The sequence below is a fragment of the Brachypodium distachyon genome, chromosome 3, assembly GCF_000005505.3.
Source record: "Brachypodium distachyon strain Bd21 chromosome 3, Brachypodium_distachyon_v3.0, whole genome shotgun sequence".
NCBI classification, from domain to species: Eukaryota; Viridiplantae; Streptophyta; class Magnoliopsida; order Poales; family Poaceae; genus Brachypodium; species Brachypodium distachyon.
Genome location: NC_016133.3, coordinates 8,354,040 through 8,379,762, shown reverse-complemented (window position 1 = coordinate 8,379,762; position 25,723 = coordinate 8,354,040). Strand labels below are relative to the sequence as shown.

Genomic DNA, 25,723 nt, shown 5'->3' with positions numbered 1-25,723 from the left:
CGGCAGCCAATGCAGCACCGCCTACTACGGACGTCATCTTCATCCGATGAAGTCAAGAATGCCGTCCGTTGGTACGGACTGTCTCCGTCGAGCTCCCTATTCTCCGCTTCAATGGAGGAGCACTGGAAGGAGTCCCCAAACCACCACGCCATATTGATGGATCTTTGGTATCAGGGAAGAAGGCTAGATGAAAAGGCCGGAATGATGGCACAGAATATGTAGGGACAGAGCTCTTTCGAGAAACTTCTGCACGCCTCCGCAAGTCAAGCTCCCTATTAATTAAGGAATATTGAAGGCCAGAGGGTGCGCTCCCCACATCAGTTTCCCATGCAAGTCCCTACAACTGCCCACGCACGCCGGTTTCCCATGCAAGGCCGCCGCGCACGCCTCCGCAAGTCAAACCGCTCCGGTATGATTGTAATAACCGCTATATGGAACTGCCTGTGATGTGATCACTTCCATAATTTAGCATTAGAGGTGTGTTTTTGCTTTCTTCGATTAGGGCTTCCATAATTTAGCATTAGAGGTATGTTTTTGCTTTCTTCGGTTAGGCTATGTAGACGCCGCTTCCCTTCGCAAGTCTCGCCGGTGAGCCCACGGAGGCGTATCTGGTGGCACCATTCCCAGGGCGAGCACGGAGGCGTATTTGGCAGGGGTGGCGACGTATTTGGAAAAGGGATGAGAGAGATAGGCGACAGACCCACCTGTCACTTTTTTTCATCGCCTCACATGTAAGTTAAGTCGACCGCCCCGACAAGTGTAGTGCAATCACTAAAATTTAAAAAAGAAGGAGTACTTAGGAAGCTTCCTACTCCGTATTTGTGTTCACCCTGCTCTGGGCTCTGATACCAATATAGAACGAAACAATCTACCTAGTGCCTACGTACGCCATGTCTTTATCAAACTGACTTTCGCTGCCATCTTCCATATGGTAAGTCGATCTCGACCATTGCCAACTAATTGCGACTTGACGAACGGTTGCCTTGTTAGTTGTTACTCGACCAATAATCCAAAACCGCGGCCGGTCGGTCGAACAATCCAAATAACCCATTGGCTCTTCCGATGTCCGGCTACCTCGATATCCCCATAAATAAAAGGATATATAAACGCACATACATATGCAGCCGAGGCCGGGCCGGTCTCGTTTTGATTTTTCCTCTTATTACAATGCGTGGCCAAGCTGCGGTGGCCTTGGCGGCCAAGGAAGCGGCCATGGACGTCGAGGGCACTGCTCGCGCAACAAGGCAGAGGCCGGCGACATCTTGGTCGTCGTGGCATGGCGGCGCCGACGTGGAGGCCGCGAAGAGGCTGCGGCGGCTCCGGAGCTGCGCGAGGAGCGCCGTGCCGACCGTCTGCGTGGCGGCGACCGTGCTCGCCGTGGTCGTGCTCTGCAACGCCGGCGCCGGGGGCAGCTCGCCGAACAACATGAGTAGTCCCAGCAGTAGCTGGTCGTTCTTCCAAGGTAATTATTAAAGCTACCTAGCTAGAGCGCATCATCATGAATTCATGATATGCTTGGATAAATTGCTTCTCTTTCCCCTACGCCGTTTTCGATCGGCAAGTTGCATGCATCTTTCCAGTAAGTACGTCAGCAATTGCCCGCCATGAACGACCCCAATTCATATTCATGCGTATATATGAGCCCACAGCCTAGCATCACGTGCTGATGTAATATTGTTAGCATCTTCTAAATTAAGCTGTTTGATGGATTGAGTGGCGGCAGAAAGGGCCGGCCGGCGTGGGTTTTGAGGTTTACGTTTCTATCCACTGAGCACCTAGAGATCTCGACAGAGACACGTACTCATGGAGAAAGAAAACAACTCCTGTGAACGTCTCATGCATGTGGATAGTAGATCAAACATTCAGATTTGCATGCGATCAATTAATTGGTGGTGAAGTCAATTTGGAGTTTGGACCAGCCCACACTCGTACACGTCTCCATTTCGACCTTGGTCGCCCACCGAGTGCTCATAGTGGACGCAGCACTATAATTAATAGAGTAGATTCCTCTGTGACTAGAAATTGGACGCGAGGATAAGAATTCGAGCCACGCATGGCAACTTGCCCATGCCACTATCCGGCAGAATCTAGTTGAAAGCAGTTTCGTCGTTATTAAACTGTTTGACCCGTCCTTTTATTGCAGATCCACCACCGTCAAACCTCACCGCGAGCCAGCTCCTGGACGGCCTGCTCACGGCGGACTTCGGCCACCGGTCATGCCAGAGCCGCTACGAGTTCTCCAGCTACTACGCCAACAAGACCAACAACGCCACATCGCACTCGCGCCCGCACCACAAGCCATCCCCGTACCTCCTCGCCAAGCTCCGGACGCACGAGGCGATCCAGAGGCGCTGCGGCCAGGGCACGGCCCCATACGCCGCGGCGATCCAGCAGCTCAAGTCCGGCAATGGCGTCGCGTCCACGGACACGGAAGAATGCCGCTACCTGGTGTCCATCAGCTACGACCGCGGGCTCGGCAACCGGATGCTGGCCACGGCGTCGGCGTTCCTCTACGCGGTGCTCACGGGCCGGACACTGCTCGTGCACCAGTACAAGCACGACGTGGGCGCGCTCTTCTGCGAGCCATTCCCCGGCACCACGTGGCTGCTCCCCTCGCCCAGCGGCTGGCCATGGCCATGGGGTGGTTCTTCTAGTTTCCCGCTTGGGAACCTCCGGGATGACTACGACGGCAGCTCCAGCTCCAGCCTCGGGAACCTGCTCAAGCACAACGTCATCTCCGTGTCCGGGCCCCAGGGCCAGGGCAACAACGCCACGTGGGCCGACAGCGAGCAGCGGCCGCCTTACGTGTACCTCCACCTGGAGGGCGGCTTCGACTTCTTCGACAAGCTCTTCTTCTGCGACGAGCACCAGCGGCTCCTCCACGGCGCGCCGTGGCTGCTCATGAAGACGGACAGCTACCTCGTGCCGGGGCTCTTCCTGCTGCCTTGTTTCCGTGGCGAGCTCGAGAGGATGTTCCCGGAGAAGGACGCCGCGTTCCACCACATCGGGAGGTACCTCTTCCACCCGGTGAACGACGTCTGGAGCGCCGTGAAAGGCTACTACGGCGCCAACCTTGCCGGCGCCGGGCACCGGGTCGGGATACAGATCCGGGTGTTCCAGAAGGGGAAGGCGCCGGTGCAGCGCCTCCTGGACCAGGTCCTCTCGTGTGTCCGCAGGGAGAAGCTTCTACCTCTACCGGATCATGATGATGATCAGAGCCAGATCACTTCCTCCTCGTCGTCGTCGGACAAGGACAAGGCTGTGCTGGTGACTTCGCTGAGCTCGTGGTACTACGAGAGGATCAGGGAGGAGTACAGCAAGGTGGCCGGCGGCGGGGTGCACCAGCCGAGCCACGAGGGGCGGCAGAAGTCGGGGGACACCACGCACGACGCCAGGGCGCTCAGCGAGATGTACCTGCTCAGCATGTGCGACGTGCTCGTCACCACGGGGTTCTCGACGTTCGGGTACGTCGCGCAGGGGATCGGCGGGATCCGGCCGTGGATCATGCCCACGCCGGACCCGTGGAACATGCCCACGCCGGAGAAGGAGGAGGCGCCGGTTGACCGTCCCTGTGTGCGAGCGTCGTCCGTCGAGCCCTGCTTCCACTCGCCGTCCTACTACGACTGCAAGGCCAGGAGAGACGTGGATCTGACCAAAGTGCTGCCGTACGTGCGGCGATGCGAGGATGTCAGCTGGGGGATCAAGATTGCCAACGGAAGCAGCAGCCACTGGTAAACTTGCTCTTGCAGCTTGCAAGGCCGGCCAACGTATTTCGTTTGGTTTCTCTCATAGGAAAGACCCTCATCACAGGTTGTAGCTAGCTCTAGATGCAGATTGTTACAAATAAGACATGCCAAAAGGCACGCGCAAGTTCAGTGGAGGGAGAGGATAAACAATTTGCAGTGTACAATGTAACGAGACTAGAGATAACAAATTTAGAGTTCTTTTTTTTTCTCCAGGAAGAAGGTTTCGTAGTTCTGAGAGCTAGACATCAGGATCGGCAGTGAGAATACCTGCTTATGATTGCCACCGTAGCCTTTTGTTTAACCAAAAATGTGATGGTCAAAATTCAAAAGTTGGAGATACATCAAGATTAAAGTCAGCCATCCTCATCGTTTGTATGTTGCTACCACCGGAAATGAGTGTTATTTGTTGCATACTGAGGCCTGAGGACATGAACATCATCATACAGGCCACCACCACCTCCTTGCTGGCGGAGGTGGGGTAAGGATGTCAATCATGGTCTCCTTCTCCCTCGGAGTCAGGGGAACCCCTCGGACGAGGTTCAGAGCCATGATGTGAACATTAGTCCTTTGCCTATGCTTTTGGTAAGCCCACATGCCGGCTGCTACACCACCCACAATGACCTGCAAGGATTTGACTAGATGAGGTGTTGAAACTGCCTACTCTAGGATTCCAGTTGGTAAAGGAAATGTGTGATCTGGATTTGGTATCGAAGACCCCATGATTCAAATCAAGAAAAATACAAGCCACCAAAATCTTGTGTAGTGTTTGTTCTATGTTCTGTTCTGCTGCAGTACAAGATTATACTTTAGTAAGCAAGAATGAAGCAGTTCGAATAAGTATTGCAATCTATATTTAGACTAAGCAAGAGATCAGCTGGAAGGCTCGAAATCAGACATGATTGATTAGCTTCTTGAGAAATTTTACTTCTACAACTGCATCACACCCAATATCTTAAGATTGCCAAAGAGAATCTTCAGCAGCTACTTTAATACTAGTACTGGAGTATTACTTAAGAAAAAACATTGAGTGTAAAAGTTTGTGATTATAGTTACATGCTTGCTTGGGATTCACCAAGAACATGATGCATGCATAAAACAAAACATAATATGCCAAGAAAGTGCAAATGATGTCATCGTTTAGTACAAGGAAAGGATGAAGAGCGCGTTCAGATCATAATTAAGGCTTACCGGTGATAACCATATTGCAGCAGTTTGAAGATCAAATTTAGGGGCATATAGAACTGTTTCTCCAAAGTCTTCTTCTAATTTTTTGTATATCTCCTTGTCACTCTTTCCAGATTTGATTTCATCACGAATGAGCTGCAAAAATGCAAGATATCTGAATACATAATGATAGGCAGTGAAGTTTCCCTTCACATACTGGCACAAACTGTCAATATTTCAACATAGAGATGCTGTGCAAAACATGAAAAGGACATCGCCAAAGGTTGGATGCTGCGGAAATATGAAAATGACGTCAGATAATCTGAGACTTACTAGTTGACAGATCATAAAAGCAAATGTAATGTTTCCTAGTATATAAAAGATTTTTCAAGAGATGAACAAAGCAAAGGTAGAATGCTGTGGAAACAAATGGACACCAGCAAATCTGAGAGCTTCCTTTGTCCCACAGCTAAATACAGCTTGACTAATAAAAGTTTAAGAGTTAACTGAAGTTACTGAACCAAGGTCAAGCAAGTAATCACAAAGACTTATATGGACAGAAAAGGTACCCTTCTAAGAAGAATTGCAACATCTGCTTGTGAATCTTCAATGGACTGGCTGCCACACTCAGTGCATCGGACATTGTGGCTAATATTTCTTGCACGGTCTTCAACAATCTGCCGCTGCTTCACATCCTCTTCACTGGCCATGATATAAGGTAATGGCTCTCAATAAAGTGTAGCCAACTAGCTGTATATAATATAACCTGAACAAATAAAATAGAGTTATAACTTCTGTCCTTGGTCTACAAAATAATACTACCGACGTTCTAACAATAAAGCAGATCAAAACAATAAGGTACTACATCAAGAAAATAAACTATCAATAAAGAATTGTAACACAAGGGAATGGCTATTAGTTTGTAGAATTGTGGAGGTTGTTGCTGGAATTGCCGATTCCAATTTCCTGTCTGGACACACACTGATTTTTGGTTCCCAGGGCTTTGGACATATTTGAGATAGTATTGTTATGTAGCCTCCTTGTTATACTTAAACCTTAATAATTCTTACTTTAATAAATGGAAATAAAAGGTCACGCAACGCAAAAAAATATTGGAATAGCATATGCGTTGTTTTAAGTATTTGTATCACTTAAAGATAACAAAATGTTGCAGCAAACAACAGTTCGACTTATGCAACAAAAACAGAAAAATAGTGCACAAGTATTAACAAGTGCATGAATAACATGAACAAGATCCATAAGCCAACAGGCAGATGTATATATATAAAATTTGCATGCTCCACACATTACATGTTAAAAAAGTCCTAGCTCAAATAAGAAGTGATCACAAAAGACGACTCAATCTCCTATCCCTAATGATATATGCTATCACCAGAACAATTGTTTCATAAAAATGTTCTGCCAGTGTAGTCCTTCTGTTCTTCCCTCTTTTATTTGACACGAGAAAGAGATCTAAAGATCGTTTTGGCATGGTCCAGCTACACATGTTCAAAACAGAACATATGACCAAAAATTAATGTTGCGGGTCAATATTGCACAGCTTGCTACAACGACTGCACAAAATCAATGATGCAAGTCAATATGCCACGAATATCACCTCATACTCAGACTGCTAAAACAGCTGCACCGGATACTATTGCAGTGTAATGATGTTGGTTTGCAGAGAGAGACATGCATTATCTAAGAACTGATGCTTCTGAAAAATTGTGTGGTCGCAAGTGTGCAGAGTTAACTTATTCTGGTGGCAGACCTCAGTCTTTAATGTAGCCTAAAATCTGTATGCAACCTAAAATGATTGCTAATCTGGCATGGAATTTTACGTCAACTCACAATTTCATCCATTGTATACCTGAAACATAGGAACCTGACAAGCAAGCTTCAAGTTTGGATTTACTAACAAAGAGGATACACCATAAAATGTAAAAAAACAGGCACATACAACAAAAGCATGACAAAAAATGTATATATATTCACGGGCGGAGGACCCAGTAGGGCAAGGTAGGGCGGCCACCCTACCTTGAATTTATTTTCTTTCCTCAGCTACGAATCGGGGGAGATTAAGGAGATGAAAAGGGGAGCTAAAGGGCAGAATCGGTTCGTGGGGTGATGGGAGGAGAAACGGTGGGGAGCGGGAGAATCGAAAGGGAGATCAACCGGCAGTGGCGGCGCTCGCGCGAGGGGGCTGCGGCGCTCGGCAGAGGGATGGGCCAGGAGTGAGGGGTGGCCGCGGCTCTCGTGCGAGGAAGACGAGCGACGGAGCGAGGCAGCTGGGGCGCTCGGCAGCGAGATTGGCCAGCAGGAGGGAGGGGTGACGCTCAAGGAAAAGAAGAGAAAGGGAGAAATAGATGGGGCTCCAGCCGAAGGGGAAAAAGAGGGGAAGGGTAGACCGGCTGCTGTGGTGTTACCGGAGCATTCGGGCCCAGGCCCGATTAGTCCGGCCCGAGCCCTTAGGGCCGGAATATAACCGAGCCCGTTTAGCCTGAAGGGCCCTAAAATATACGGATAGATGCTTCCCTCAGATCTATAATACCAAGTATCTGGAATTTGATTCCCAAAACAAATATATCTGGAATTTAGTATTCTCTCCGGTCGGAATTACTTGTCGAATATTACATGTATCTAGACGCTTTTTAGACACAGATACATCCGTATTTAGGCAAATTTGAGACGAGTAATACCGGTCGGAGGGAGTAAAAAGTTAGTACAACTTTGTACTAAGCCCCCTTCTTCTTTCCTACTTTTGCGGACAAGGAGCTACCATGCGACCTTGTCGACATAGCGACGGAGTAGTAAGAAGAGAGATGAGGAGTGAAAAGAGTGAAGATATATCACGATGGCTTGTGTACTGGGGCTATCTATGATTTCCCCCAACTGCCAACGGAGCGAACTCTCCCGTCAAAGCCCCTAGCCTGATGTGTCTGAGGCAACGCACCACATAGGGCAATCAAATGCTCTTGAGCCACCTTAGGACGTATACAATGGGACGACGTCAAAATTTTCTTAAGGCTGTCACGTAGGATAATTGCTAATGTGAAAAAGACACGAGCCTTCTCTTAGCTAAGAGATAATCTTTTCACAAGGCAAAGAAAAGACAAATTCCTCATTTTACTAGATTCCACCTTTGCGTAACATTTATTCGATTAATTTTATTCATCTAGTCATTAGTTGTAAGATATGGCAGTAAAGATAACCTATTATACAACATGTTTAAAAATTTAGGACCAAAATATGCATTTAGTAATTTTAGGACTAATTTAACACTTCCTCGATAACATTAGAACCATGGATGTATATTACTACCTCCGTTCCTAAATTCTTATACTAAAACAGCGACAAGAATTTAGGAACGGAGGGTACTAATAAAAAGCTTGTTACTAACTTTAAACTAAAACAGCGACACAAAACGGAGGGTACTAGATAAAAAGCTTGTTACTAACTTTAAACTAAAATAGCGACAAAAATTTAGAAACGGAGGAAGATAAAAAAGTTTGTTACTAACTTGACACTTCCACGTATATTGGAGTTTGAGGAAATTGGTTGAGTAACCAACCGATACTTTTTATACTGGACTTGAATTCTTTGCTTTGGCAGATTTTACTGACACGTTGGATGGCTCAGAAAACAAGCCACAAGCTTTGTCGGTAGGGATGCGAATTTGATCCCGCCCATTTAGTTAATTATCAGAATAAAAAATAGACCGTTTGAAAACTAATGCATGGCGTCTATTGTGTCACATCCATCTCTTCATGAAAATTGAAAAGATTATACTGCCCTCTCCTACTTTATTATTAGCTCACATGTTGCGCCACGAAAAATTGAACAAAAAGGTAAGTAGCTCTGAATTTTCATACAACTGGGCAAAGCAAAACCAGGTAGAAACTAGAATACATAAGATCTGACGAGGCGTCCCAGTGTTTTTATTCCCAAGGGTACATTCGTTTCAACAGTGCTCATCGGTAACTAGATTCCAGTTTCTCTTACTATTGAACAGTTAAACAAGAAAACAGCACAGATTCACATAGCACAAACTATATGCCTATACAGACAAGAACTTCGTATCGATCTTGTATGCGTAAACTAGTATGCCGCTCTAATGGTCACAGGTGCATGGCTGGCAACTTCCCTGAGACCAGGGTAGGGAATTCTGTCCATAACAGATGGCCAGATTACTTGATCAGGGAATAGACCTGGTATTCAGCAACAATATATTGTCAAATTCCAGTGATGCCAAAAAAGATATCGCCCAGATAAGACCTGCAATGACAGTAGCACCGCCTGTGAACCCAGATAGTTGTGTCACTATAAAGTTCTCAAACTAATAATTCTTTGCTGAATAATTCACCTCGTCTTTCAGAAAATATAAGTGCCACCTTATAACATCACTGCCACCAACTATAAGTGCAGGTTGATAGACAGATTATCTGGACTACGTCGAAGGAAAAAAAAAGCAAGTAGTACCTTTATTGTGGTTGTAAGAGTGATACTTCTATCTCTTGCAAAGTTTTTCCCTTTGTTTCAATCACATGGCGCCGAACAAATACCGCTGCTACCACGCAAACTGATGAAAATATTGTGTACAGAACTTGCGGACCAAGTTGCTCCAGAAGTCGCAAGAACAACAAACTAACAAAGAAGTTAAAGACCTGCAATTACAGTCAAATATCATGTCAATGAATGAGGACATGATTACAATTAGGGAAGTCAAACACATGGTACAACCCAATCAAAGTTATCTTAGAGCACACTTGTCTATTGGGGATTCCAACTCTTTACCAAAACAACTTACAAAAGCTATCTGCAGTTATTTAAGCGCCAATTGAGTTATATGTAGAATTATACAGTACCAACCTCATAACTGCATTTTTTCAATTAAAAAAAGTAACTAATCAATGAGGATAAGTTGCGTAAACATTGTCTGAAACGTTCCAAAAAATGTCTGTTAGAGGTTTATGTTTCCTCCTCTTAATAGCACATATACAGCCTTAGTTGCATGATGAGGATGGGCTGCATAGTCCTCTTAATAGCAAATATACAGCCCTAGTTGCATGATGAGGATGGGCTGCACAGAGATTTCATATGAATAGTTCCAAGATAAGTTTTTATGCTAATTTATGTTTCTTCTCTCAATAGAATACACAAAGGAGCTGTGTTACAAGTTGCATAAAAAATTGTTAGATAACGGAAGGCTCCACGATTTGTAAATCAGTTTGGCAACCTCCTGCAGGCTGATGATTGAACAGGTTGACTATTTACAAATTACAACTCAAAGTCCTCTCAACTCATCACATATTTGAGTTAAGCCTGGCTAACCCAAACTGAAAAAAAATAGTCAATTTCTAATATCTCAGGGTTTAGTTGGATACGAGAGGTAATCAGTCTGTTTTCCCTGTTCCATTCAAAGGGCATGCATGTCTGATGTCTAGACTCTGTTTTTACCTACACAGAACACTTCTGGACACTGGTATGGTATTTTTGACATTTCAATATTTTTTAGTTTATCCATTTATTCTCATCTTAACAAAAACACGAGGCAAACTAGCTTAAAAATTTACAGTGTGTACTGTTTTGTATTGCCAGATTTTTTTAATCTAATGAAAAATATTTAGTACTCCTCCGTTTCATAATTCTTGTCTCAAATTTGCCCAAAAATGGATGTATCCATTCTTAAAAAGCATCTAGATACATGTAATATTTCGACAAGAATTATGGAACGGAGGGAGTATTTCTCTACAAAAACATTTAGCATGTATTGCATGCTGTTTCATGTTGAAAAAGCGAAATCTTACCCAATGCACAGACATGCATAGAGCCATAGCTTTGGCCCGAATTTTGTTTGGGAAAATCTCAGGCAAAAGAAGTCCTGGAACTGGCCCTGCTCCCAGTGAAAATGACAGGACAAACCTGCATAGAAATGATCAATTGTAAGTAAATGACACGAGTACCACAACTCTTGAAATCCTATAGTAACTCTAAGTAAAGTACAACTGCCAATAAAGTAACGAAGCTCTCCAAAAGCACATAGGCAAATAAAAGTACAAAATGCTTCGTAATTTAACTGCTAGCATACAAATCAACCAAATGGAAAGTCATTATGGGAAATAAAATAGGATTACAGAGGAGAGTATACAGGAGTGGCACAACACAATTGACGAAATATGCTAAAGCAGAATCAAGATTTAACAAGTGGATGACATCATGCTTTCTGTTAATTACTTGGGTAAGAAAACAACTTGTTGACAAATACAAGAAATTTTCCTTATTAATTAATTAATTAATAAAAATGCAAGTAAGCAAAAAAAATTCAACATATGCAGAAGATTTGAAGAACTAGAACTAAGGTAAACAAACAATAATAATATTCTCACACACAAGAAAAACTAGCATAGTAGAACCAAGGTACTGGAAGTTACAGGACTCCAGCACTTACAACAGTATGCCACCAACCGAAAGATACACGCTTGCAGAACCAAGGTGGTGACGATTTGCTCCAATAGCCTGAAGTCCCATTGAGAAGGCCTATACCAGAAAGGAGCATAGTCACAAATGTTTAATATACCTTCCAGTTGTACTAATTTCTTACCATGCCAAGGAAGCTTCCTGAAAGAAGCACTTTTCTGCCTAGTTTGTCCATTAGAAGCATTGCTACAATTGAACCTGGACGCGAACACACCAAAACAAGATCGATGACTATATATAACAGAGAAGCAGAAGAATAGAACAGCTTCGATGGGCTCACCTGCTAAATTTGCAATCCCCATGCATATATTGGCAAAGCTAGAGGGAACCCCCACGCTTCTAAACACAGTTGATGAGAAATAGAACACAGAATTTATGCCCGATAACTGTTGTAAAGCAAAGAGCGTTGTGCCAATAAAAACAACTGTAGCAAAAAAGGGACTTGTAATGAACAAACTTCAAAGATGTTTAGTAATAAGATTATAATGAAGCACATAGATTCAACAGAATAGATGTAATTGTGTACCGTTAAAATGGCGCCCATAAAACAACTCTGAGTACTTCACATTTTCTCCATCATCTCCTCTTTCAGATCGAGATAGTTCTGCCATAGCAGATTTTACGTGAAGAGGACCTAGAAGCTTCTCGAATTGCATTTCTGCTTCACTTGTTCTTCCGCACTGCATAGAAGAACACGGCTCGTTCAATCATCTCAAAAAATACGCTACTTACTAAATACAATTGTACATGCGTGCGTTCTAAGTCAGAGTTGCATATGTATCGTGATACAAACACAGTAGCAGGGCAACCTATACACCAATTGAGCTGTTGGAAATATATATGTCCCAATGGTTACAGTTCCGTTTTATTCTCCAGAAATTAAAAATCATTCCTATTAACAGTAGGGAATAATTTCTTGTAGGGCAATATACGAGAATTTATCTTGACATGGAAAGACATCTAGATGACAATTCAAATAGTTTAAGAAAACTAATGCTGTTTCTAACAAGTAATTCAAACACCAATGCATTTATGTCCCGGTTTGGGTGGCGTGCTAGCTCTAGACTTCTTAGTTTGTACATCGGTTCTCCGTGTGGCCTGTCACACTTGTGGATTTGGTCATGTGTTTTCAATTGTTGAGAATAATGTACCATTTTAGGCTGTATGCACTCTGAATGCAGAGGCCGGAGGTAATAAAGCTTCCATTATCTAAAAAAACATGTGAAGTGACTTCCAAGATTCTGATCAGAACATCTACACCCTATCTCCTGGCTAGCAAAGGCAGAGTATCAAACTACAGAAGCACATTTAGAAAGCAGTAAACCCAGTGGTTAAATCCTTGAATTGATAAATCAGTAAGGCAACATGGCGAATAACAATATCCTGAAGTCACCTTATATAGCCACTGGGGGCTCTCAGCACAGAACTCCATACCAATAGCTTGTAAAGCTGCTGGGACAGCTGAAACCCAGAAACACACTCTCCACCTGCCATTGCAAGGATAGTGTCAACAGAGACGAATTTTGTAAATATTAACTGCAACAGTCACAAAGATTGAAGAACTACAGCACAAAATTTCTGACCATCTATCGATGTCCTTGACAGGTGTGCCAACTAGCAGAGAAAATAAGATTCCAAGACAGGTCGCAATCTGAACAAAGCTTCCATATGTACCCCTCACAGAGGGGGGAGAAACCTAGATTCCATCAGGGGTAAAAATGAACACAGGCGAACTAGGTTGATATCTGCCAGTAGCAATCATCCACCGATAAAACCACCAAATACATACCTCTGTTATATAGAGTGCAGCCACCGGTGGACCCAACCCCATTCCTATTCCAACCAAGAGTCTTCCAAAGAGCATACCCTCCAGACTATTGGTGAGAGCACTGCAAAAAATGTTTATTCATAAGAATGGTATTTATATCTATATTATAAACAAGTCAAGAACATACATGGTTCCTTATCCTTCCAGATCATTAAGTAAGGTAAGGAGTGCCCACTGATGTAGGTTTTTACACGTACTCCACTTTTTGTATCATAACAACCATAACACTCGTTCTCCTAGGCCACCAAGATCACTGGGTATATCAGTAGGAAGAGTGGAAGGATAACTGCCTCGAAATTATAAAACAACCTACACTTTTTAAGAAATGACTAAATAAAATGGCTAAATGGCTAAATTGACCTACATTTCTGGAGAGGGCGAGTTACCATTCATTCATTGATGCCAAAACAAACTGTAAACCTTATGTGGGGTTTCCGGCGTTGTACAAACTCCCCATGTAGTTCAAAGAACATACAACTTAACCCAATTACGAAATGCTACAGATCTTACACACCTGAGTCTTACAAACACCAGGACCGTCACCTCTGTACCTCATGGAAATTAAGAATTTATATGCTATGTCACACAAACTCAGAATTGCGTTAATTTTTGGCCAGGAAAAAAATGCATTACTTGTTGTACCTTTTGTGGCTTTATTGAACACCACTAACAGGCCAGGTCATGGTAAGATTATTCAATCCACTTGTTGTACTCTAACAAACAGACAGGTCGAGTCACATACTTGACATTACATAGTTAGGCCATAAGAAGCCAGGGCTAATAAAGCTTCCATTCTCTTAAAAAAACTTGACATTACATACTCAATAGATCCAATATTCCATCAGGGTAAATAGATCCGTGGAAGAGACAAGTCGCATAACGAGGTGCGTTCTGTTTTATCACCAGGAATGATGACCTACCTTTGACCTTTCCATAAGAAACAATTATCGACTAACTTATGGTCAACACCCCAACGATGAACCCTCTACTATTAGCAATCAATTATAAGAGTGCTACGCTAATGCAAGTCTGATACTTCCTTACACCATGAGTGAGTTAATAGAATGAAGCTTATTAATAAGCTAAGAGAATGCAGGGATCCTTGTCATTTACTATTCAACCAATGAGCCAATTTCTAAGTGGCTGGTAAAAGTTGATTTAGACTTGAGTCACTTTGAAAATGTCAAAATGCCTTCATTTCTATTTTCTACATGTTATGTTGTACTAGCTCCGTAGCTCCTCGCCCAGTTAGAAACCAAAATCCCTCTTGTGAGTTGTGACCATACTAATGTACCTCATGCGCACAGTAGACTCGTTCAATTGTTACAGGATAACCACATTCATCCCTTGTTGAATAATCCAGCAAAAGTACGAACTAATAGAGCAATTACTTATTAGTCATTACTCCAGCAGTTTGTTCCATTAACACTTTATTACTCACAACAGACCAGATCAGCAGTCAGCAATGAATGTATTTGTTTAATGCCTAGCAATCAGCTGCTGCCACCAAAACAATGCTACTAGCAAGTGGTCAATAAATAAAGTGTTCATTGATGGAACTACAAAGAGACAAGGAGCAAGTGAAAACTCTCATCTCTAAAAAAGGAAAGAAAATGTCGTGAAATCATAACTACCTTATGGCAGCACCAACTATCATGGGCAGTGCACTAAGCTGAAAGGCGCGCCGGCGCCCGATCCCATCAGCAACGGAACCACTAAACAGGCAGCCAACGAATGCTCCCCCCAAGCATATGCTCACCACGAGCCCTGCATCCGAAGAACCACCAATTTTATCAGCTCCCTGACAGAACCCTAAATCTAACAAGAGAAGGTGTGCACGTAGCATCGAGAGCTCATACCTTCAGCAAGCGTGTTCCCAGCGAAGCCAAGGTCCGCGGAGATGCTCTCCAGCGGCTCGTTCACCACCCTGCACCACCATCGCAATACGAAACAAACATGAGCACCAATCATATCGCGAAACAGAACATGCGTGAGAACAAGAGCTGGGACAAATCATGACGAGCGCACGCACCCGGTGTGGTAACCAAAGAGGAAGGAGGTGAGCGTGGCGACGCACACGTGCGGCAGCGACATGCGCCACGACGGGCCAGCGCCGCCGCCATCCGCCAACTTCACTGTAGAGAGACCAACACCGCCATGAGAAACCCCTCGAATCTCACCGACCGAATCCACCACCACCACACAAAAAAATCTCCAACCAAATAGAAAATGCAAATGTAAATTAGCGCAGCATCGGGCTGGCGCACGGACCTGGCATCTCGACATCGGGATCCATGGCAGCGTCCCTGGACGACACGCGCTTGTACGCAGAGGTGTTAAGATTCCACCGCATCGCCGCTGAGTTCCGGCCCAACCAGAGCAAAATCAGAGCAGCGCCGAGGGATTTGGAATCCGGAAATGGAGAGCGAGGAGAGAGAGGGATCTGAGATTGGGCGCTCTCCGTATATTAATAGCATCGATCGGGGAGCGAACAGTATAAAATAAAAAAGCATAGAGGTACCTGGATGCCGCGTGCGCGTGCATCAGATCGGCGGCCTGCTGGGATCTGGAGGAGCAATTCGGTTTACGAGATCGATTTGACTAATTTTGGGTGGGTTTGGTGGCGTAGCACGGAGAACCAAGGAGGAGAAGCGGTGGCGATGGCGGAGGAAGGATGGAGGTGGCGAGGTGCCTTTGCTTCTCTTTTCGGAGAAGACAGGCGTCGGCGAGGAAGCAGGCTTCATTAATGATGGTCATTAAGGTGGAGCCACTTCGCGTATTAGCCCCTCGTCAGTTGTCGATATCGAGTTTTAGGAGAAGATTTCGAGTTTTTACATGACGGAAACGGTGATATTGATATGGCAGATAAACTGGGCCTCTTTGCAAAGCGCTAACCAGAACAGAATCTCGCAAAGCGGTGGTTAGGCTTGTGTGCATTTGTTGGCCGTACGCCGACGCGTGGCCGCGAAAATCTAGGAGCATCCACTTGCGGTCCATGAGCCTGGTCCACCGTGCGCCCGTTGGTGATAGCGTCGGTCGGTTCAGCAATAAACGGAAGATGCCGAAATTGACACGTGCTTCCGCGCACACGAAGGGCCGTGGATTTTAATTTTTTTCTGCTGTGGCGCTTGGTGTATCGTTGGGCACAGAGGACAACACGTCTTCATGGTAGGCAGGAAACACCTTTCGCTTTTGCGTTTCCGTGGGTGAGGTGAACCGCTTCGGTGAGTGCAGCGGTCTCTCCCGTCGGACGCCACGAGACGACAGCCGTTGGTGCTCGATGGATTCCGGCCGTCTCTCCCGTCCCATGCCAGGAGCCCACGAGAACCGTCCACACAACATGTCGTGATCTGCCACCGGCCCGTCGCACGTAACTTCCCTATTTACCAGTGGAACCCGTAACTTCCGTACCACTAGAGATTAATGATGCTGGCATAGGCTACAGACTCTTTTTTAACTACGCATTTTGGCATGTCACGGTAAATAAATGAAAAAAAATAGTGGTAACTGGAGTATATATGTTACTATAAAATCCCACAAATAAATACTCCATATGATTAGTCTGTAACATAATAAATAACATAATACATGACATCACATATAAGTTATTACCCACTATAATAACATATGCATATTACTGTTCTAAGTTACGGGCATGGTTATCTGGCGGACATCAGCCCAAATTAAAACTGGCGGGCTGTCACATTTTTTTTGCCATTTTTGAAAACTTTTGTTTTTTTTTCTTCATGGCCTTTAATTCTTCGAGCTTGTAATATTTTTTTTGAACTTTTAATGTTTTGAACTTTTACTTTTAATTCAAAGTGTTTAAGTTTTAATTTTGAACTTTTTATTTTTATCTTTTTGGAATTTTAATTTCCCAAAAAAAGGGAGAGAAAACTTACCTCGGTACACTCGGCTCCGGGCGGCGGGGCCATTTCGGGACGGGGAGACGGCACGGCCGGACCAGGCCCAGGTCGCCCACGCGGACGAGGGGTGCCGCGGCGGCGCGGGGAGCGCAGGGGGAGGGAAGGAGGGGATGGGGGAGGAGGAAGATCGGGAGGGAGGGGACAGGAAGGGAGAGAGGGGGATTGGGATTTCGTCCACCTGCGTGGGAACCTGCAATTAAGTGCTAGAGATATTTCCTGCTAAGTTACTCTCCAGTATGACCAGCCTAACATTAACAAAGAGATACGAGTAACATTAACCTGGATCGGGGAAAATTAATACTATGCATCTATGGATCTGGGTACCATGTATGGATTTTTTTTTTTTGAGAAAAGAGATTATCCGATCTGTAGCGACACAAACATATTTCTATAAGAATATATACAAATCCAAGTCACTCATTTCCGAACAAAGGGAGTACAAATGATCTGAGGGCGTGGATAGTCAGTCTATATATCGTGTAATCTATCAGTATAAAGCCAGTGACGTTGACCGGTGGATGAGCATATCTTATGTTTTGTGTTGAGTTGCTATAGAAAGTAGCTAGGTTACTGGACATTGGAGCACAGGTTGTTGATGTTGCTCGGTTTGAGAACCTATGGTGGTCAAAACTAGCTTGATGTATCGTAGGTTTTCTTTTGTGTTATTTCGCCAGACTAAGTATGAGACACTTGGTTCCCTTTAATGAAACCTAAGGGGGTGCCCTTTGTTTTTCAAAAAAGTATAAAGCGCTGGCCACTCCGATTGAAGATATCTCGATATTTTTTTGTAACCTTATGTATTCCGTATATATATCAATGGTGGGATTATAACCCGTGAAAATTTGAAAACTCCCGTCGCGGGCCACTGTATTGACAGTGGACGACACAAATCAAAGGTGTGGTATAACCAGCCACTTAACCCCAGGTTGCATCAAAAACTAAAAGTTCCCGCTGATCCATCGGGAGCGGGATGACCAAAGACGAATATGATGAGTAGTCTTTGTAGATAACCTAAAAACACCGAGAAACTCTTTATCTGTTAAAAACACGGTCATTTTGAGAATTCCAAATTGCCCAACATAAGGGAAAACTCCACCTGAATGTAAGATTTAGTTTTTTTTTGTCAATCTCTTTAAGCCAATTCCGAAACAAATTTGTGACACCACCACCCAACATCTAAATATTGAGTGCGCATAAGGACGCAACAGGTCAATGAAATCCTTAGCATGTGCCGCATGCGCATGCTCCAGAATCAGCTGCCACCGTCTTCCACCAACCCATCTTCAAAAAAGGGATCGAAGCATTCAACTTGTCAGGCCCGGCAACATCAACGCCAGCCAGAGCCACCGACGAGCAAGCACCCAGCAGCCGTCCTTTGACCAAAATCCCTGCACCCGCAGATCTAGCCTTTCCCCAACGACGCCTCCAAGGGGAGAGCGTCGTCGCCAGCGCCGCTGCCGCCCGATACAAGGACTTTGGGTTTTCACCTAGGACCCAGCTCAAGGGTGAACCAGATCGGGGATTTTGGGTCGGGATTTAGATCTATGGGAGCCATCCTCCTAATTATAGAGGAAACTTGGTAGTAGTGGCAAACCTAAAGTTGCGGTGCATCACCGATGTTTAGCTTGCTGAAGCTACTCCTATGAGGTTTGGTTTTGTTCTGGCGCAAACTGTTGTTCGCTAATTATGATCTCTGATAGTATGGAGGTGGTGCATACATGCATGGTGGCAGTTCGGAAACAATTTGTTCTACGGTATACTATGACGGTGCCAACTTAGTGAGCAAGTTCGGCAATGTCAAAACTAATGGTGCCGGTATCTACCCTAGGATTTCGGCCGGCCGATCCGTGCCGAGATCCGTGCGCCAGAGGAGAGCACATGGGGAACAGGGTTAGGCACGAATCGGTGCGGATCGGACTGTTGAAATCCCGCCGGTAGATCGCCGCGTTCGGAAGTTCGCAAGAATTTCCTTCTCACTGTCGCTCATGAAGCCAACACAACGGGGTTGAGGCAGCTCAGGGGCGGAGCTGGCATGTAGCCATCGGGTTCAAATGAACCCAATAAAATTAGGCTCATCCTTTTTGTTCAGCCCAAACTTTGTGAGAAGTATTACGACTAGAGATTCAGAGTTCGTCGCATCAGTGTTCTCCTCCAGGTAGTTCCACAGCCAACACGTAGTGCAGCCATGGAATCGCCCCGTGGCTAACATGGTTCTCCATGGCAGCTACCTCAGCCTCCAGTGCATCGGCACAGTGTGCCAGGTGGCGGCACGCAGCAAATATAACATCATCTTTGCAATCTCGGCAGCTGATCAAAGCAGAGGAAGAAAACATGTACTCCGTACTTCTTCCGTCTAACAAAGTGTCAACTTTGACTAAATTTGTATGCATCTATACACTAACTAAGTCATATCTAAATACATCCAAATTTTGACAAATTTAAGACATCTTTTGTTGGACGGAGGGAGTACGAGATCGTAGTGCATTGGCACGGCAGCAAACAGAAAAACCACAAGACATTCCTTAATACGAGCAGCAAATTCAAAGTTACTATTACATGCGAGATGATTCAGTAAATCACATACGGAGGTAAACACTCCTGTTCTTTTTCTTGCCACGAAGGTAGACGACACCATGTTGAGACTGCATTGCACCAATTTCTTGCATCATTTGTTTTCAAGGTTAATGCATATAATACTATTACAAAAAAAAAGAATACACAAATTTATGTAGATTGTCCAAATCGTGATTTTGGCTCCTGGAACTTGACCTAATGCTATACAACAAATGGACCTCAACTCATCGTCTGTCTCAAGGATTAGTAGGACCACTTGTTTCCGAAGGTCCAGCGCGCTCCACCATAACATCATAGAGTTGTCGACCGTTCTGTGTTGTGACAATGAATCAAATCCAGTTTTGTAATAAGAGATCTCTTGTACTCCCTCCGTTTCATATGAATTGGCATGGATTTAGAACAAGTTATGCTAAATCCGTGCCAATTAATATGGAACGGAGGGAGTAATAACAAAGTCGTTAAGCTTATGATCAACAAAAGGACTTACAAAGATCACAGGGAAGAAATGGATCTGGCCTTCAGGTTTTGTTTGGGTCTCTTTGAAGTAAACCAAGATAGGAAATTGCGGCCACCACAGTTCCCAATTCACAAATGTCGAGTATCTATATGCATGCTCTCGATCGTTAGAATATATTGTAATCTTTTGCCATGATCAAATAAATTAATTGGAGAAGACAATACATTCATCGGCTCAGAATTCTACCTCTATGAATATGGAACAAGGAGTTAACGCTTTAGTATTTATATAGAACTAGTAGGGCGGTGACCCGCGCATTTGCGCTGCTAGATTTGTTAAAAGATTTTGACAGTATATTTCCTCTGATAATTAACCCATGATGATCAAGTATCGACATAATTTAGCCTACACAGATGAACATGATGGTCTTTTTCCTCTTGTTTTATGCCGACTGATTAGCGTCCACTTTAGGAAAAAAGAATAACATGAAGTGGTTTCAGTTGAAATAAATTATTCTTTTTATTTTGTCTCTCTTTATCTTTCTGTTGGATTCTATTTCTAAGGTAGCAATGTTGGACTCACTCTTATATGTATGTATACTTCTATCAGAATAAAATGTTTTGTATTTTCTATGTTTCTATCATTATATGCGAGCCGATATAATCTAGACCAACGGCGATTGACAGTGTAGATTATTTAGCCTATGTGGACGAATGTGGTGGCTTCATGTTCATTTATTTTAATGAACCGTACGTGGTGCGTATTTTGTGCATCTATTACATACATGCAGGCTTATGCAACGAAGAAATTTGGGACTTGATTTTTATGAAACGTCTCTTTTTTAATTTATCCCGGTTAGTGTTAGACACGGTGATTGCTTGGGGCAAAACACATCTGATGTATGTATGTATGTGGATTCGTCTGATGGAATATAATTATTTTTATTAGCATTGCTGCAATGCGGGATGTGGATGAATGTGTTTGCGCATGTCACGAAGGATGCTGTGATGTCGTACTGCATACATTTGAAGTTGTATCTTGGCCGGATTAGCACATACGTATGTAAACTACTGCATGTATTGTGTTTTTAGCCGGATGGCATAGACTCCTGCCGACACAATTGTGTGCCTGTGTAAGCTTGAGGAGCAGTACTCCCTTAACTACATCCGTCCGTGACTGATGACTGGACATATTTTAGATGCGTGGAACTCTAAATCTGGACCGTTGATTCTATAATTAACTAAGGAGATCATTTAGTCTATGTGGACAAACGTGGTGGCTTCTTGTCCTTCGGTTTTAATTATATATACCTTTACTATTTTTCCGTTTATACACAACAATTTAGAAAGCGTGCATTCAAACTTCACTAGCTTTGACTAGTCATGTAAAGTATTTTCATAATACCATAAAAGATCCCTACAAGATGCTGAGATATTCATATGCCCAAACACCATGTACTGAAGGAAGGAAGAAATAAGTACTCCAAAACATTGCCTACTACAAAACATTGCCTACAGAAAAGTAAAACTACAAATACTTGCATGCCAACACCGACTTCCAATACATCTTTTTAGACTGGAGGTACTGATAGAAAAGATTAACAAGTAGTAGTAAGTATGCTTACTTCCAGCGGTTCTTGCCACCAACAAATACGTTCTCGCCTGACTCCTGCAGCTCATTGCCCACTTTCACTTCCTATAATAACACAAGAATATGAAGTTTGAGAAAAGAAAAACTACACACGCTCATCTGCAACAAATGTGACTGAAACAATGAAATCCTCATGGTATGGCAAAGAAGAAGCATCACTCAAGAAAAGTTATCAGTGTTTCAGTTTGTAACACAGCATGGTAGCCAAAAAATGACCAGTACTCAGTAGAATGTGAGCTTACACAAAACATGTTTACTGAGCTTTGTTGTGGTTGTGGGGGCATTGCTAACTTACCAACAAGAATATTATACATGTTGTGCGCATATTTCAGTCATTATAGAATAAATGCTCACATATAATCAAGAAACCAGTTTTAGAACAGATTTACATAATTTGTTGGCATACTCCCACATAATTATTTTACTCCAAATGGTAGAAATGTAGAATGCACTAACCAGGGAGTCATCATCAAAGACGAATCTTACTCTAGTAGTCTGCAAAAGATGAGGGAATAAATCTGTGTCAGCATTAGCACAAAAACAAACCATAGTGACAAAATGACCAGGATAATTTAGTATATGAGCTAAATGCTGGTGCGCTGGAACAGAAGTTTCTTTTTTGCATAAGTTTTTTAAATGCTCATGTCATCATAGTCCCTAATTTTGTGCGAAATTAAAAGTTATCTCAAAATATGCATCAGCGAATCACCAAACCAAAAGATCATGATACATATGTGTACCATATAATGGTATGATAATTGTGGTAATTAATTTCTTGGCAACTTAAAGTTAATCTCAGTGAGGTTGAACGGACCACGACCAACTCATTTCTTTTTAAAATATTAAAGGTCAAGATAATGATATCAATGCCATACCCCTTGTTTTAAGAGCAACATGATAAGTTATAAGTTAAAAATGTTTTTTTCCTGAGGAATATGTTGACAATGCTGTCAAGAGCAGGAAGGGAAAACCAGTGTCAACCTGATGATTCTGGAGCTCAATATGTCTTTACTGTGTAACTCAGTTTGAGTTGAAGTGAGGTTAGTAATAGAGCTCTGACATCAGTGTGATAGTATCATAGTTTCTGTGATAGTACAGTAGGTGAACTGTAGTAGCATAGCATGATCACTAAGACTTTAGCTAAAGATGCTCTGTGAAAAAATTTAGAGATCTCTGCTAGTATTTGTTCAGCAATGCCGCACACAGATTGTCTAAAAGCAGAGCACACTCAGGACAGACTGACCTGAAACAAAAGAAGCAGCCCCAGTAGGCCTACAGGTGCAGCAGCAAGAAGATTGTCTGCGTATGCAAATGCACCAGCTATCCCTGGATTTAAGCAATGCTGGTTACCAAGTGGAGACATTACCGTGCTAAAAGATACTATATCTTCTTTAGTTGATGTAAAAGTACATGTCCAGAGAACAGAGATGTTTTATTTGCTACCTCTAGAGCTCACCAAGTATAGCAATCGGTAGTCGGTAATCTGGGTCTGGAACAACTGTTTCTCTGGTGGTCTTTGTCCTTCTTCCAAACTGCAAGAGGCATACAGGTTACTAGATTGAACAAAATGTAAGACATCACATGTAAAATGTTAACTTTCACATGATGATTTCTATGTTCCAGTAAATTCACAGTGCAACTTAGTATCTCCAGGATCTTCTGGAAGACACTTTCCTCATGTCTATGTCGCATTGTTTATACAGGTATGAAGTTGCAAAAGGAAACAAGAAAATGCTATAATATTTGGCAGTACAACTGTATAAGCCAGAGGCAGCCACATACAAGCAAATGGCGATCATAGAGAGAATAAGTTACAATATTGGCAGAAAGTAAATATACTCCATTTAAATACCAAATTTTGGATAAAGAATGCAATGTGACTTTGGAATGGCAGATAGACAGGCATGGATCTTTTAACTGCAATGCTACACACAATTATCAACCATGAAATTCCCTACTTTCAGGTACCTAAGCAGCTAAGCTACGGTACGGTGAAAAAGAAAAATAGAGTGAAAGAATTCCCTTGATTTACTAATCTAGAGGATCATTGTTGGTTGGGATTCTCTGTCATCACAAAGTACTCCCTCCGTCCAACAAAGGATGTCTCAACTTTGGCTAAATTTGAATGCATCTATACACTAAGTCGTGTCTAGATACATTCAAGTTTTGAGAAACTTGAGACATCCTTTGTTGGACGGAGGGAGTATATAAATTGCCTATTCCATACCCTTCTCTTAGGATAATGATTTGATTGGTGGTAGACGTCTAGACAATATGACTATTCACCAGGCATTAGTGCCAATGTTTTATATGAATAGTCTTCTTATGATGCAAAAATACAATCAGAAGTAGAGCAGATTAGGAGGTACTGAGAAATGTAGACTGCACAAAGAAGTTTGTGACTAACCACATATACTATTGATGTGTGTCGCTGTTGCTTCCTGCCATGCGCTGTACCATCATAATACCACTTGCATGGTAGTTTTGCATTGTTCCATGATGGACTAGCTGAAGCCACTCCACGCAGAATCACATTTGTAGCTGCAAAATTGAAAAAAAAAAACGTTAGTTGCATCTTTGTGCCAATGCAAGTGTTCCCCTATTCCAACCAACAATTACGCCTTCATCAAGGACCAATATTCAACATACGACATATGTGCAAATCTGAAAGATTTGGTGGAACAAAAATTAACCACCTTTTTTACAAGATTAAGCATCCAACCCCTGCTACATATTTCCAGGTACTACTGCAGTACTACGTCAGACAGTGTTTCTGGAGAAACTGAAGCCTACTAAAGCTACACATAGCTGGTAGATCCAGTGTGAATTCGTCTGTTGAATACACCGTTTCCAAACTAACAGGACCTATATACCGAATCCACCGTGGCCAGCTCAAGCTACCACATTGAGAAAATTGACAGCTTCAGCGGTTAGCCGATTACTACAGGACTATCGGGCCACCGACTACGCGTAGATGGCAAGAACAGCAGTCAGAGGAGGAGTTCTCGGAGGCAGGTACCTTTGGGCGGAGCAGCAGCGAGGAAGAGGGGAGAAGATAACGAGAGAGTGGTCGCCATGGCTGTTCCTCCTCCCGTCTCCGGCTGCCCTTTTCCCTCGGCTCGCTGCTCTTTTCCTTCCTCTCGTCTCGTGGCGCCACCGAAGTGCCACGTGTACACGCCAGGCTAGCTTCGTGGGCCGGGTCGCGACTTTTCTTCGGGCTTTTAGATGGGCTACGGAGCTGGGCCTTTAGAGAAGGGAGACTCTCGATAATTGTTCGGTGACGCGGCCAGCCACATTCAGCCGTTTGCCCAACGCACGCGCCGTCGCGGCATAGCTCCCCTAAAAAAGGGTAACTCTTTCACGACGCGTTCAGAGGTCTTTCATATGTAGTACGTTCATTATTCTATTGCATCTTTTTATTATTTTTTATCTCTCTTCGATCCATATAAATGTCTTAGAACACTTGAAATCCACCGATTTCAAGTGTTGCGGAGCATATTTTTAAGAAAATAGTATTGTAATACGAGAGAATTTTGAGAAATGCAAGAATTTTACATGCAACACTTGAAATTCACTTCTCTACAGTTTTTTTTTTCAGCTTTTAACATTCTCTGCATTCAAGTTTTTTTTTTCCATCTCTGCATTCAAGAACCATGAATGCCATTCCACAAGTGTTTGCCAGTTCTTAACGGACGGTAAAATGCATCAAAAACATCCTGCAGAACCGAATGTTATCCAGAAGTTTCAAAAATCTATAAAGGTGGAAAATATCTAATTGTATTTAGAAGAATTAATAAAAACAGAAAAATACATATGAATAGTAATCAACAAAAGTGTACTAATCAAGCCCTGTTTAACTGCTAGTACCAGATTAACGTGTGGTGCCTTTGTTATTTGAGAT

General features: G+C 43.4%; 4 protein-coding genes across 8 annotated transcripts; 1 reads left to right on the top strand and 3 right to left on the bottom strand.

Annotated features, from left to right (window-relative positions):
* The first annotated feature begins 1,115 nt into the window (after positions 1 to 1,115).
* On the top strand, positions 1,116 to 3,958 carry LOC100846004 (galactoside 2-alpha-L-fucosyltransferase). The gene is made up of 2 exons (XM_003571149.4): positions 1,116 to 1,462; positions 2,144 to 3,958. Exons 1-2 carry the CDS (start codon positions 1,168 to 1,170, stop codon positions 3,733 to 3,735), a joined length of 1,887 nt encoding a protein of 628 aa, XP_003571197.2. The 5' UTR covers positions 1,116 to 1,167; the 3' UTR covers positions 3,736 to 3,958.
* On the bottom strand, positions 3,922 to 7,276 carry LOC100840937 (cytochrome c-type biogenesis CcmH-like mitochondrial protein). Of its 2 annotated transcripts, none has more exons than XM_014900976.2 (4): positions 7,086 to 7,276; positions 5,480 to 5,676; positions 4,935 to 5,066; positions 3,922 to 4,367 (listed from the first exon to the last, which is right to left on the bottom strand). In XM_014900976.2, the coding sequence occupies exons 2-4, from the start codon at positions 5,618 to 5,620 to the stop codon at positions 4,185 to 4,187; spliced, it is 456 nt and encodes a 151-aa protein (XP_014756462.1). In that variant the 5' UTR covers positions 5,621 to 5,676; positions 7,086 to 7,276; the 3' UTR covers positions 3,922 to 4,184. The 2 variants fall into 2 exon arrangements, with proteins under 2 accessions (XP_014756462.1, XP_003572452.1); XM_003572404.4 differs by having other exon boundaries at positions 6,948 to 7,275.
* Positions 7,277 to 8,746: 1,470 nt separating this feature from the next.
* On the bottom strand, positions 8,747 to 15,962 carry LOC100838493 (probable plastidic glucose transporter 2). Of its 4 annotated transcripts, none has more exons than XM_010235832.3 (15): positions 15,737 to 15,962; positions 15,487 to 15,658; positions 15,248 to 15,350; positions 15,075 to 15,142; positions 14,850 to 14,982; positions 13,177 to 13,276; positions 12,971 to 13,083; positions 12,781 to 12,874; positions 11,914 to 12,067; positions 11,668 to 11,811; positions 11,512 to 11,585; positions 11,359 to 11,447; positions 10,718 to 10,832; positions 9,390 to 9,574; positions 8,747 to 9,206 (listed from the first exon to the last, which is right to left on the bottom strand). In XM_010235832.3, exons 2-14 carry the CDS (start codon positions 15,566 to 15,568, stop codon positions 9,392 to 9,394), a joined length of 1,452 nt encoding a protein of 483 aa, XP_010234134.1. In that variant the 5' UTR covers positions 15,569 to 15,658; positions 15,737 to 15,962; the 3' UTR covers positions 8,747 to 9,206; positions 9,390 to 9,391. The 4 variants fall into 4 exon arrangements, with proteins under 4 accessions (XP_010234134.1, XP_010234135.1, XP_010234133.1 ...); XM_010235833.3 differs by having other exon boundaries at positions 8,747 to 9,118; positions 15,737 to 15,961; XM_010235831.3 differs by having other exon boundaries at positions 8,747 to 9,185; positions 15,737 to 15,960.
* A 3,676-nt stretch (positions 15,963 to 19,638) lies between these two features.
* Positions 19,639 to 24,994, bottom strand: LOC100835123. Its single transcript, XM_003572388.4, has 8 exons — positions 24,842 to 24,994; positions 24,230 to 24,363; positions 23,279 to 23,354; positions 23,066 to 23,148; positions 22,279 to 22,317; positions 21,797 to 21,867; positions 20,203 to 20,317; positions 19,639 to 20,026 (listed from the first exon to the last, which is right to left on the bottom strand). The coding sequence occupies exons 1-8, from the start codon at positions 24,897 to 24,899 to the stop codon at positions 19,952 to 19,954; spliced, it is 651 nt and encodes a 216-aa protein (XP_003572436.1). The 5' UTR covers positions 24,900 to 24,994; the 3' UTR covers positions 19,639 to 19,951.
* Between the last annotated feature and the right edge of the window lie 729 nt (positions 24,995 to 25,723).

Bases quoted from the DNA above. Each gene is read 5' to 3' on its own strand.
- LOC100838493 (XM_010235832.3), bottom strand. From the start codon at position 15,568: ATGCGGTGGAATCTTAACACCTCTGCGTACAAGCGCGTGTCGTCCAGG. The intron at 12,068-12,780 runs GTGACTTCAGGA...TCTTCTATGCAG, and splicing joins GCCCCCAGTGGCTATATAAG to TGCGGAAGAACAAGTGAAGC. The intron at 11,812-11,913 runs GTACACAATTAC...TTTTTGCTACAG, and splicing joins TTATGGGCGCCATTTTAACG to TTGTTTTTATTGGCACAACG.
- LOC100835123 (XM_003572388.4), bottom strand. From the start codon at position 24,899: ATGGCGACCACTCTCTCGTTATCTTCTCCCCTCTTCCTCGCTGCTGCT. The intron at 23,355-24,229 runs GTTAGTCACAAA...TGCCTCTTGCAG, and splicing joins ACACATCAATAGTATATGTG to TTTGGAAGAAGGACAAAGAC. The intron at 23,149-23,278 runs GTGAGCTCTAGA...GCTTAAATCCAG, and splicing joins ACTACCGATTGCTATACTTG to GGATAGCTGGTGCATTTGCA.
- LOC100840937 (XM_014900976.2), bottom strand. From the start codon at position 5,620: ATGGCCAGTGAAGAGGATGTGAAGCAGCGGCAGATTGTTGAAGACCGT. The intron at 5,067-5,479 runs GTACCTTTTCTG...GCATTTTTGCAG, and splicing joins TTGCAATTCTTCTTAGAAGG to CTCATTCGTGATGAAATCAA. The intron at 4,368-4,934 runs GTAAGCCTTAAT...AAATCCTTGCAG, and splicing joins CTGCAATATGGTTATCACCG to GTCATTGTGGGTGGTGTAGC.
- LOC100846004 (XM_003571149.4), top strand. From the start codon at position 1,168: ATGCGTGGCCAAGCTGCGGTGGCCTTGGCGGCCAAGGAAGCGGCCATG. The intron at 1,463-2,143 runs GTAATTATTAAA...CTTTTATTGCAG, and splicing joins TAGCTGGTCGTTCTTCCAAG to ATCCACCACCGTCAAACCTC.